Source organism: Engystomops pustulosus, chromosome 1 (assembly GCF_040894005.1).
Source record: "Engystomops pustulosus chromosome 1, aEngPut4.maternal, whole genome shotgun sequence".
Classification (NCBI taxonomy): domain Eukaryota; kingdom Metazoa; phylum Chordata; class Amphibia; order Anura; family Leptodactylidae; genus Engystomops; species Engystomops pustulosus.
Genome location: NC_092411.1, coordinates 40,463,993 through 40,475,960, shown reverse-complemented (window position 1 = coordinate 40,475,960; position 11,968 = coordinate 40,463,993). Strand labels below are relative to the sequence as shown.

Genomic DNA, 11,968 nt, shown 5'->3' with positions numbered 1-11,968 from the left:
TGCTATCAAATGCGACCAAAAAACCATATGTACTTAGACATGATACTGGTGCAAAGTACAACATGTCCCGCAAAAAACAAGCCATCAACCAGCTCCGTAGCCAAAAACGTAACAAAGTTATGCCACTTGGAAGATGGCAATACAAAAATTATAGATTTTTCCCCACATTAGGGTTTTGTTTGACAAATTTAGTAAAACGTAAGAAAATATATTCATGTCTGGTATCCCCGTAATCGTATCAACCCATAGAATAAAGATAACATGATTATTAGGCTATACGGTGAACACCAAAAAAAAAAAAGTCAAAAATCCAGTACAGAATTGATGCTTTTCTACTCCTGCCCTCAAAAAAAGTTCCTAAATTTTCAACAATAGGTGATACCAACCCCAAAATGGTAACAATGGAAAAAGCATCTCATCCCGCAAAAAAAATGCCGTCACATGGCCCCAATAACGAAAAAGCGAAAATTTTATAGCCTTCAAAAGGGGCCAATGAGGAAACTAAAATCCTGGCAGCTGCAGGGCTCTCCTTCCCTTCTGCGTCTCGCTGTGCGCCCATAAAACAAGTCACAGCCACATGTGGGGGGTCTTTGTACTCAGGAGAAATTGCAGAACAAATTGTATGGTGGGTTTTCTCTTTTTATATTTTGGAAATGTGTAAATTTTAGTGCTAAATGAACGTATAAGGGAACAGTATGACCATTCTAAATTTCACCTCCATTTTGATTCAATTACTATGAAGATCTCAAGGGGTTAACAATCTTCGTAAAAGCTGTTTCTGATAGCTTGAGGGGTGCAGATTTGAAAATGGGTAGATTATATAGGGGGTTTTGATGCTAAATATGTAAAATTTCATTCAAAACTGTATTTATCCCCAAAATAGTCAATTCTGAAAATCCGGAAAAGCGATATTCTATTTGTAAGCTGCCTGACATCAAAATAAATTATCCAGACATTTCAGAAATTATGAAAATGTAAAGTAGACAAATGGGAAATGTTATTCAGCAACTTATTTAGGTGGTAAATCGATCTGCCTGAAAACGCAATGATTTAGAATTTCGAAAATGGCAAATTTTTCAAAAAATGTATCATATTTTCTTTTTTTTGTAAATAAACGCAAAACTTATCTGCCAAAATTTACCACTAAAATGAAGTACAACATGTGGGGAAAAAACAATCTCAGAATCGTTTTGATAAGTAACAGTGTTCAAAAGTTATAACCATATAAAGCGACGCATGTCAGAATCCAAAAAATCGGGCTGAGCCTTAAGCTGTAAAATGGCTGCGTCCTTAAGGGGTTAATGGGGTATTTTTAGTCGGATAATATTTTGTGATGTAATTTATGAATAAATTGTGCAATAAAGACTTGTTTTCATTTACAAAGTTGTAATTATTTTCAGTTATGGAGATATAATAGGACTTATTTCAGTTATGGAGATATGATAGGACTTATATACTCAATATAACGTTCTTGGGGAAGGACATGATATGCATGGCAATTTATACTATGCTTCAGTGTATATATACAATTATAAAAAATAATGAAAACTGTTCAGGAGGGGGCGGTCCGAGGCACTGCCTCTTCCCAGGGCTGCCTCGTGCGGCACTCCCTGAACCTAAACACACCCACAATCCCGCCCCCTCATGAATACGCTAGACTGCTTTGAGAGCAGTCCGGCATTTCTATTGTACTCCGCAGCAGAGGTTACCGATAACGCTATCATTGTAACACCCCTGCGTTTGCTTTAGCACTAGGAGCTGCTTACTTTATAGGTGCTGAATTTATAGGTGACAGGTCCTCTTTAATTAATAATAAAACAATGTCTTCCTTCCTTCGTTTTAAATTTTTACATTAGGGGTAATTTATATATCAAATCCGTCTATAAGTGTGAAAATACCATTTTTAATTTTCTATTAACTATATTTTTCTCTTTTAATTGTTTTTATCACGTTTTTGATTTGTCTGATACGACTCAGGGGGAAGGTTTGTAAACGACCCAGGATGACTTCACCCATGAATCCATGGAAACTCCAGATTTTCCAGATTCCCCTGAAATAAGATATCATTCAGTTGCACTTGCACCACAGAGAAAGGAGGGAGCCCCTCCAAGTGGCATCTGGTTTATGCAAAATTGATTTATCGGAGAGACAATGCATTTACATACACCAGGAAGAAGATGGTGAACTCCGGCGGACCTGAGCGGGGAAGCGACACATGCAGGATATCGGGCACACAATCTTCGTGAATCGCGGCAGAGTTCATTACAGTCAGACAACGCACTTTCGGTGAATTCTGCAGACCAGGTAAGTAAATTTGCCCCTTTATCTTTGTAAGGATAACAGTTTTTTTTTGCATTATGTGAGGCTCTAATGCAGAAATCATACAACATCCTTACTTTATGTTGATAACTGTAGGTCTATATATAAACTGCAATATGCTCCTCCGATGGTTTACATATACCCTAAAGTAGCTTCATTTTATTTTCCTCCAGTTCTGTAGAGCTCCTTTCTTAATGTCTTGCATACAGTGTGTGGGATTCACGTGTTTTTAAGATTTGTTCCTTTAAAATCCTTGTGAGTCATACATACACCTGCCATTTCCAGCAATTGTGTGATGTTTCAGAGCCTCTACTTATTAGACATGAAGTTTTAATAATTGCTTCATCACAGTCAGTGCCTTTTTTTTTTTTTTTTAAGATAAATTAGTCAGAGGTTTTGTCACTGACATTGACTACCAGCTAATAGACGCTGGACAAGTTGCGGAGATTTCAAGGAGAGGCAGAGGTACTGCAGAAAGATGAGTCACCAGTAAATGGCTTTGTAGCTCCTCTTTGTATATTACTGCATACTGATAAATCTCTGAAAAGGGCAAGACAACACAAGGTGGCTTATCTGCTCAGGTATTAATGTGTTCTTTTTATAGTTACTAGTCTTCAACACACTATATCATTCCAACCAAAAAGTGATAACACATGTTTCATTGGGTTTTCTTAACTAAAAGGACCATTTTACAGAATATCAAATATCTAGCACTCCAATGTTAAACAATGTCTACCAGTAACTCGATCAGCTTTCACTTAAAACCAGCAATGTTTAGGGCACTTTATAAGCTTTCCAGACATATCCCTCCTATCAACAAGGGATCGGTCATTTTAGAGAAAATTCACTTTTTTTTTTTAACTTTATTTAAATGAGCTTCTCAGTGCACCAGATGTGAGGCCATTAGTGCTAGTGCTCGTCTTTGAACTTTTAAACCATGTGCACTAGTAGGCATAGCCCCACTCCATATACAACAAGACACTCATTTAAAGGACATCTACCATCAGATTACATTATGGTAGATGACTATTACAAACCTCCCCGTCCCATAAACGTGTGTCCCAAGCTTCATATCTTATATCTTTGTATGACTGCATTTATGAGATATACAAATTAGGTTGTGGTGCTCTGCAGAGCACCATCAGGCTCCACTGTAATATAAGGCCTGCCGCGTCCTGAGAGCCGGTGTCATCGTTTCTCAGAATGTGTCTGCACAGCCCCGGACGAGCATAAATTATATTACGGTAGAGCCTAATGGTGCTCTGAAGAGAACCACAGGCTAATTTTCATGTCTTATAAACTTATTTTTACATAAATGCGGCCATGCAAAGATATAAGAAATGAAGCTTGGGACACACAGGGACGGGACGGGGAGGTACGTAATAGTCATGTTCCATCAGGTAATCTGATGGTAGATCTCCTCTAAATAGAGCTAAAAAAATATAAAATGTTTGCTAAAATGACAGATTTGTGTCTGAATGCCCTGTATAATTATGTTATTGCATTGGCATGATGCAGCTAACTAGTTGTAATAGCTTATAATGTGGCACTGAAAAAGAAGCAATCCATCTAGATCAGGGGTGCACAACCCATACCCCGCAGAAGTTTCAGCTGGCACCCTGATGTCTGCAAACCGATGAGTTCTTCCATAATTACTGGAAATTGGGGCGGCATGGTGGCTGAGTGAGTAGCACTTCTGCCTTGCAGTGCTGGGGTCTTGAGTTTGAATCCCACCCAGGCCAACATCTGCACAGAGTTTGTATGTTTTCTCTCTGTGTTTGCGTGAGTGTCCTCTGGGTACTCTGGTTTCCTCCCACACTCCAAAACATAATGTTAGGGGACCAATTTGACATGCTTTGTGCAGCGTTGTGTAATCTGTGTGCGCTATATAAATAAAGAATTATTATTATTAAGTGCTCATTGCAGGAAGATACCAGGTAGCGGTGTCTGAGGCTGGGTGCACACAGTGACATGCAATCAAGTGCCAGCACCAAGACCCATGCCAGTGTGGCGCCCAAAGCAAGAGGGGTCCACAGGTGTCGGGTGCACAGTCATCTCTACTATACTCACTGCTCCCTGGTCTCCTCCTGTTATGGGTGCCCTGAGCAGTGCATCGGGAAGAAGAAGAGGAGCCAGGTGAGGTGTCATTTCTTTTTGGCCAGCTCTGGGGGGTTCCATTAACAGTGTCTATTTTTAGGGAGTGAGGGGAACTCCATTATTAGTATCTGCTTCGATCAACATAATGGATATTGGGTTTAAGCACTGTATTTATAGTCTGCTCTGGGGTCTGTATTAATTTTTAATACAATGCACAGGATTTTGTGCTGTACTGTGGTGCATCTAGGGTGCTGATAACTAGTGCAGCCTCTTGAAGTTGGGCAGTATAACAACGCAGCCCTCGGAATGATAAAAGTTGTGGACCTCTCATCTCAACACTTTCAAAATGAAGGAAACAGGTCCCAGTTAGACCTCAGATCTAATGACCTAATTTGATAAAATCACAGAGATGTACAGAGAGGTCTTAGTGAGCAAGGATGGATTGGGGATTCCCACTTAGCCTTAGGCTCGCTGGCCCATTAATCAGAAGAAATCTGTGACATTATTTAGCATCTGACTACACATGGCCACTTTGATGAGACTCGCACTCAAATTGTTTCCAACCAATGAAAGATGGATACGTCCTACAGAGTACTGGAATCTAGTTTAGCCTTCAGGAAATCACATGAAGCATTCTGTTCTTAGAGTCATAAGAAAATCTAAAATATCAGCACTTCCAACTATATTGAACGTCAAAAGCTTATGAGGCATTAAAACTTCTTAAACCACCGTATAGCAGAGAATTCTCATTGGCAGGAGATGATGGATGTGTGTCGTACAATACTTTGTTACTATATAAGTATATTGTGCAAGCTGTAACTAAGCAACTTGGAAAGTACATATGTCACACTGCAATATGTATAAAACGAAATGACAATTGTCTTGCGTTCGGGAACAGAACAGGAGATATTTATAGACAAGGCGGAAATAATTCAGAAGGTATCTATCAGCATTGCCCATATAAAAATCTGAGGATTGTATTTTAGGCACATTGCACTACAGTTGATGTCTCTTCTGTTTCCTTGATGCAACTCAATAGGAGTAATATTTAATTTAAAGGGGTTGGCCACTTTAAACTACCTTTGGGCAATGCCTTAAGGGCAGGCTGCTGTTCAAATGTCCCACTTACTTTATTTTGGAATTCCTGATCGTTGTCCCAATCATCCGTCACTCTACTTCGGTCCATGGGCCCCCCTTCTTTCTTCCGCTGTCCGTTCGTGCAGCTTCACTTACTGGAGGACCGCGTGACTCTTCTCCCTGTCCTTCGTGCACGCACCGCTCAGCAACAGTCCTCTGCTATTCCGCGAGCTATCAGCTTATTGAGTAGAGGCACGGCTAGAACAGTGCGGCCCATGTCAGTATTTTACAGTGCAATGGCCACAGTAAAGCACTGGTGAAGACCCCGCTAATAAAACTGCTCAATCACTAAAAATAAGGACGGGCACGGTCCTGGAAGACCAGAAAAAAAAAAAAAAAAAAAAAAAAAAGAAAAAAAAAAAAAGGTGGAGGACGACATGCTCATTGCCCAGGAAAAAGGACACACTTGTTGTCTAGGGGGAAGGGAGGACACAAGTGGGCCGCTCGGTCAGGTGAGGTTTTTTTTTAGCACCCGCTCTTAGGACAAGAAGAGTTTTTTTTTTTTTTTTATAGGGATGTGTTTAGGGTTATTTAGGGAAAAGAAGCTGGAGGTTGACAACCCGTAATCTATTCTGACCCAAAATATGTACAAATGGATTTTGAGCTTTATCTACAAGCCATTTATAAACTGTGTGATGCTTCATTTCCCCACTGAACAGTTAGGCTATATTCACACTGCCGTTGCCCGCCCGTACCGTACCGTAGCGGGCAACGGCAGTGTACGGGGAGAGGAGGAGGAGGTGAGCGCAGCTCACCCCCGCCCCTCTCCATAGCAACCTATGGCGCACGGCGCCGTATTACGGGAAAAGATAGGACAGGTCCTATCTTTTTCCCGGGTACGGAACGGTACGGTGCCGCACGTGTGCGGCACCGTACCGCTCCCGTAAGGTGCCGTGCGCCCATAGAAGTGTATGGGGGACGTATATCGGCCGTATATACGTTGGCCGTATATACGTCCCCCATACGTTAGTGTGAATGTAGCCTTAATGTCAGGTTTTCTGACGAGAAGAACTTTACAAAGCACAAGCAGCAATGTGACAATATTTTGAGTATATTGATAGCCCTTTGCTCAAAACGTGGCAACGGATTCCTCTAAGCAGTGCTGCTCTATGTGTTGCCACTGAGGCAAGTATACAAGTTTGTTGTTTTGTTTTCGTGGGCACAGAAAAGATACAAGGAAATTTGGGACACTTGTGGGTAGTTTAGTGTCACAAATAGCCCTGACAGCTTCCATTTATGAAAGTTCTACCTATTTACTATCCCCTATCCTGTCGAGGGCAACTATGGGTGGGGTACACTGAAAACAGATGGATTCCGACACTCTGTTCAGTACTATGGAAGTATTTGGAAACTGCAGAGCACAATGCTCAGCTATCTCCGGTACTCACTAGTGACAACATTATGCTGTTACGGTGACCCCTAATCTTCAGGCTATGTAACTATTCAGAGACTGATTCGGCAAGCTCTGCATAAGATTGACGCCACAAAAAAAAAAAAAAAATACACAATATTATGAATAAAAAAGCTAATCTACAAACAGAAAATTGTGAATTAGATTACTCACCGGTAATTCTATTTCCGTTAGTCCACCATGACGGCCCAACCTGGAGGATGCCCCTTGACCTCTGCAGGGACAGGAAGAAGAGAGGTTAAATGCTCCCCCCCTTGCATCCTCCCGCCAGTGATTACAAAATAACCATGCTGAGGAAGATACAACCAGGTTTATTTAGTATGTTTGCTCCACATACAAAGGAAAATTATCTGGAAATAATAATACAAAGAAAGGAAGAAATCCAGCTGGGAGGGAAAATATATAGGCCGTCATGGTGGACTAACGGAAATAGAATTACCGGTGAGTAATCTAATTCACAATTTCCGCTTCGTCCCCCATGACGGCCCAACCTGGAGACTTACAAAATTAGTAAGCTTTTTTAGGGAGGGATTACAGCCTGTAACACCTTGCGTCCAAAAGATAGGTCTTTTGACAAGTGCAAGTCCAGCCTATAATGCTTGGAGAATGTAGTGGATGAAGACCACGTTGCAGCTCTGCAAATCTGATCTAGTGACGCTCCTCTTCTTTCCGCCCAAGATGTGGACATAGCCCTGGTCGAGTGAGCTCGGATTCCTGCTGGTATCGGGCTTTTCTGTAGGTCGTAACATGAGGCAATTGCCAGTCTCAGCCATCTTGCAATAGTCGCCTTCGACGCCTTCCTCCCCTTATTTTTCCCCTGGAATTGGATGAAAAGGTTAGAGTCAATACGCCAGGCCTCTGTAATTTGTAGGTATTTTAGGACAGAACGTCTTACATCCAAAGAACTCCATTCGCGTTCTCTTGCCGAAGAAGGGTTCTCACAGAAGGAGGGTAGGATAATCTCCTGATTCCTATGAAAGTCGGAAACCACCTTGGGAACAAAATTTGGATCCAACATCAACACAATTCTATCATCTAGAATTTTCATGTAGGGTTCCCTAATCGATATAGCCTGAAGTTCACCTAACCTTCTAGCAGAAGTGATGGCTATCAGGAAAACTGTCTTAAGTGTCAGGTTTTTAACACTGGAGGAATCAATAGGTTCAAATGGTTCCTTCATTAAGGCATTCAAAACTAGAGTTAAGTCCCATGCTGATGATTTTTTAACAGTCTGAGGCTTTAACCTAGAGGCAGCTTTAATAAATCTTTTGACCCACCTGTGCTCGATGAGAGGCTGGTCGAAGAAGGCACTAAGCGCCGACACCTGGACCTTCAGGGTGCTGGTAGACAAACCCAACTCCAAACCCTTTTGAAGAAATTCAAGCACCTTCAGGGTCTTGATGACTTCAGATGAGAGTCCCTGAGAGCTTAAGAAGCTGGATTCAGGATCCAGGCAGACAGCTGTAATTTCCCTGGGTTTGGATGATGGATTGGACCCTGATGTAGTAGGTCCTCTGATAGCGGAAGAATGACTGGATTCTCTGGTGACATCTTCTTCAAGAGTGGGTACCAGCTTTTCTTCGGCCAGTTCGGGCAGATGAAGATGGCTCTGGTATTTTCCTGAAATATTTTCCTCAGGACCCTGGCGATCAGGGGAATTGGGGGGAAGGCGTAGACTAGCGGAATGTCCCAGGAGTGAGAGAAGGCGTCCAGCCGTTCCCTGTTCTCCCCTTTTTCCAGAGAAAAATAATGCAGGCATTTGGTATTCTCCCTTGTTGCGAACAAGTCCACTAGAGGATAACCCCACAAAGATGTTAGCCGCTGGAAGATCTCCTCCTTGAGGCTCCACTCGTTTGGTAGGATCTTTCTTCTGCTTAGAAAGTCCGCCCTTGAATTCTCCGTGCCTTTTAGATGAGTGGCAGATATTGACAGAGTGTGTTGTTCTGCCCACAAAAATATTTTCCGAGCTAGGGTACTCAGGAGAGGAGACCTGGTTCCTCCTTGTCTTTTTATGTAGGAGACCGTAGTTGTATTGTCTGATAGAATTAGGAGGTGTTGGTGGGCAAGAAGAGGAGTGTTCGCGCTGAGTGCTTCCCATACTGCTTGCAACTCTCGGAAATTTGAGGACCTTCTTGTAATCTCCTCTGTCCAGGTACCCTGGGAAATTTGCTGAGGCATCACTGCCCCCCAGCCCCTCTGGCTCGCGTCTGTCTGGATTGGGATGTAAGGGCTGTTTGACCAGAAGATCCCTTTCCTCAGATTTCCGTCTTCCAACCACCATAGCAGGTCCTCCCTGACGGCAGGTGGGATTGGGATTTTCCTGTCCAGATCCTCCTGTTTTCTGTTCCAGGATCTTAAGATCCATCCCTGGAGTATTCTGGAATGGGCCTGACACCAGGCTACCGAGGAGATGCAGGCTGTTAGAGAGCCCAGAATCTTCATAGCTTCTCTGATAGAGATCACTGATTTTCTCCTGAACCTTGTTATCAGATCCTTGATGTGGTCTCCCTTGTCCTGTGGAAGGAACGACATTTGGTAAACTGAGTTCAGGTTTACACCCAGGAATTTCCTCACAGTAGCTGGGGAAAGTTCTGACTTCTGGTAGTTTACTATCCATCCCAGTCTTTTTAAGGTTTCTAGGGTGAGATCTCTGGAGAAGAGTAAGCTCCCCCTGTCTTGGCCAACAATGAGCAGGTCGTCTAGGTACGGGACGATCAGTACGTCCTGTAGTCTGAGAGACGCCACCACCTCTGCCATCACCTTTGTAAAGGTCCTTGGTGCAGATGATATTCCAAAGGGGAGTGCACAGAATTGAAAGTGTAGAGTAGCACCCTCTGGAGACAAGACAGAAAACCTTAAAAACCTTTGTGAGAAATGGTGTATAGGGATGTGATAATATGCATCCTTTAAGTCTATAGTGCACATTAATGCATCTTGGTGAATAATGTGTGTGGCTGATCTTACCGACTCCATCCTGAATTTCCGGTAGACGATAAACTCGTTGAGACCTCTCAGGTTGATGATTAGTCGGTTTGTGCCGTTCGGTTTCTTTACCAAAAAAAGAGAAGAGTAAAAACCGGATTTCTCTTGATCCTGTGGAACAGGTATAATCACTCCAGAAGACAAAAGAGAAGTTACTTCTTGCCATATTAAACTGTGGGATGTAAGTGACATGGAAGGTGAAGGTGGCATATATTTCGTAGGGGGAAGTCTGAGGAATTCGATGTTGTAACCATGCAGTAATATATCTAAGACCCAGGGATTTGAAGTGACCTTTGTCCATTCTCCTCTGAATCTCAGCAACCTTCCCCCTACTATGGCATCATTGTTTTTTGTTTCTATTAGGGTCTGTTGGGGTGGAGAACAGAAACCCTCTCCCTTTACCTCCTTTCGGGTAGCTCCAGCGTCCCCTTTTCCCTTTATCCTTGTAGGAATCCCTTTTGAAGTCTCGAAAGGGCTGCTTCTTGGGTATCGATCTCTCAGGAAAGCCCTTTTTCTTATCTGATGCTCTCTCAAGTATAGCATCCAACTCTGGGCCAAACACAAACTCCCCTGAGAAGGGAAGACTGCACAGTTTTGCCTTGGATCTGATGTCCCCGTTCCACTGTTTTAGCCACAGCGCCCGTCGGGTAGAGTTAGTAAGTGCTCCCTCCTTTGAAGCGAAACGAATTCCCTCGGCAGCAGAATCTGCGAGGAAGGCTGTTGCAGATTTCAGCAAAGGAAAGTTCTCCAAGATTGTTGATCTCGGAGTCCCTTCCTTGATGTGGGATTCCAACTCATTCAGCCAGTACAGCAAGTTCCTTGCGACTGAGGTGGAAGCCAAGTTAGTTTTCAGACTGAGCATGGAGGTCTCCCAGGCCTTTCTCAACAGGGAGTCAGACTTCCTGTCCATAGGGTCCTTTAATTGGGCCGCGTCCTCAAAAGGAAGGTCAGTCTTCTTTACTATTTTGGTAACTTGCACATCCATCTTTGGACAAGTGTCCCATACTTTAGACTCCTCGGGCTCAAAAACAAGTCTCTTTTTAAAGTTTTTGGACACGATAACCCTTTTTTCTGGCTCTTGCCACTCCTCAGAAACCAGCTCCTTTAACGTGTCATTCAGGGGAAACACCCTCTGGCGTTTTGCCTTCAATCCCCCAAATAGTTCCTCCTCCTTAGATCTAGGGGGAAGAATCTCCTCGATTTCCAAGGTCTGTCTAATTGCTTTTAAGAGACCATCGAGTTCCTCGAACTGAAACAGATGACGTGAATCTTCTGTTTTTTGTGAGTCCGTAGGATCATCATCTTCTACGTATGAGCATGAGGGAGCTTCAGAATCATCCCCCCCCTCAGATATAGAAGAATCCGGCTCCACTCTAGGTTTTTTACACGGTGGAGGCCTGGACGTAGCAGCGGCCACTGAAGAACTTATTTTCTCCTCGATAAACCCCTTTAATTCGTCTAAGAAGGATGTCTTTTCCTCTCTCATAAAATTGTCGATGCAAGACTTGCAAATCGGCTTTTTGTATGAGTCGGACATAGAGTGGGCACACATGTTGCACTTTCTAAGCCGGCTTTTCTCGGGTTTTTCAGACCTGCTCGTCTTATCCCCTTTATCCTCCTTGCCTTTCGTTTTAGACCCTTGGTCTTTCTCCTGAAAGGGCAAGCGGAGGATAATAAATGACCCACTATTTTACACACAGTAAAAAACCCAAACCTGCACAAAATCCCACTTACAGAAACCGGAGGATGCAGGAAGGTAGGGTCTGCCTCGTCAGCCATCATAAAAGCCGTGGAAGCGCACAGGAAAATTCAGAAATACACAGCACAGGAAACCAGCACCGCAGCGTCACGCACAGATCTTAGACCTGAGATCAGCGAGACTACCTGCTCCAGGTGACCTTAAATACCTTAATGGGGAGCCCATCCCCCTGTAGACTTCGCCTGCGCCGTGCTCCCGTTCCCAGGGATGCATTGCGGTCCTGTGAGCCGCCACTTCCGGTCGCGACCGGAAGTCGTCATCGG

General features: G+C 43.3%; 1 protein-coding gene across 1 annotated transcript; it reads right to left on the bottom strand.

Annotated features, from left to right (window-relative positions):
* Window positions 1-7,122: 7,122 nt before the first annotated feature.
* Window positions 7,123-10,931, bottom strand: LOC140130690 (uncharacterized). Its single transcript, XM_072150874.1, has 4 exons — window positions 10,545-10,931; window positions 9,929-10,012; window positions 7,860-9,614; window positions 7,123-7,781 (listed from the first exon to the last, which is right to left on the bottom strand). Exons 1-4 carry the CDS (start codon window positions 10,929-10,931, stop codon window positions 7,485-7,487), a joined length of 2,523 nt encoding a protein of 840 aa, XP_072006975.1. The 3' UTR covers window positions 7,123-7,484.
* Window positions 10,932-11,968: the final 1,037 nt, after the last annotated feature.

Coding starts and splice junctions, on each gene's coding strand:
- LOC140130690 (XM_072150874.1), bottom strand. CDS start 10,931: ATGGATGTGCAAGTTACCAAAATAGTAAAGAAGACTGACCTTCCTTTT. Junction 10,013..10,544: donor ACGGGGACATCAGATCCAAG/GCAAAACTGTGC, acceptor TTTTTGGTAAAG/AAACCGAACGGCACAAACCG. Junction 7,782..7,859: donor GCGAATGGAGTTCTTTGGAT/GTAAGACGTTCT, acceptor ATCCAATTCCAG/GGGAAAAATAAGGGGAGGAA.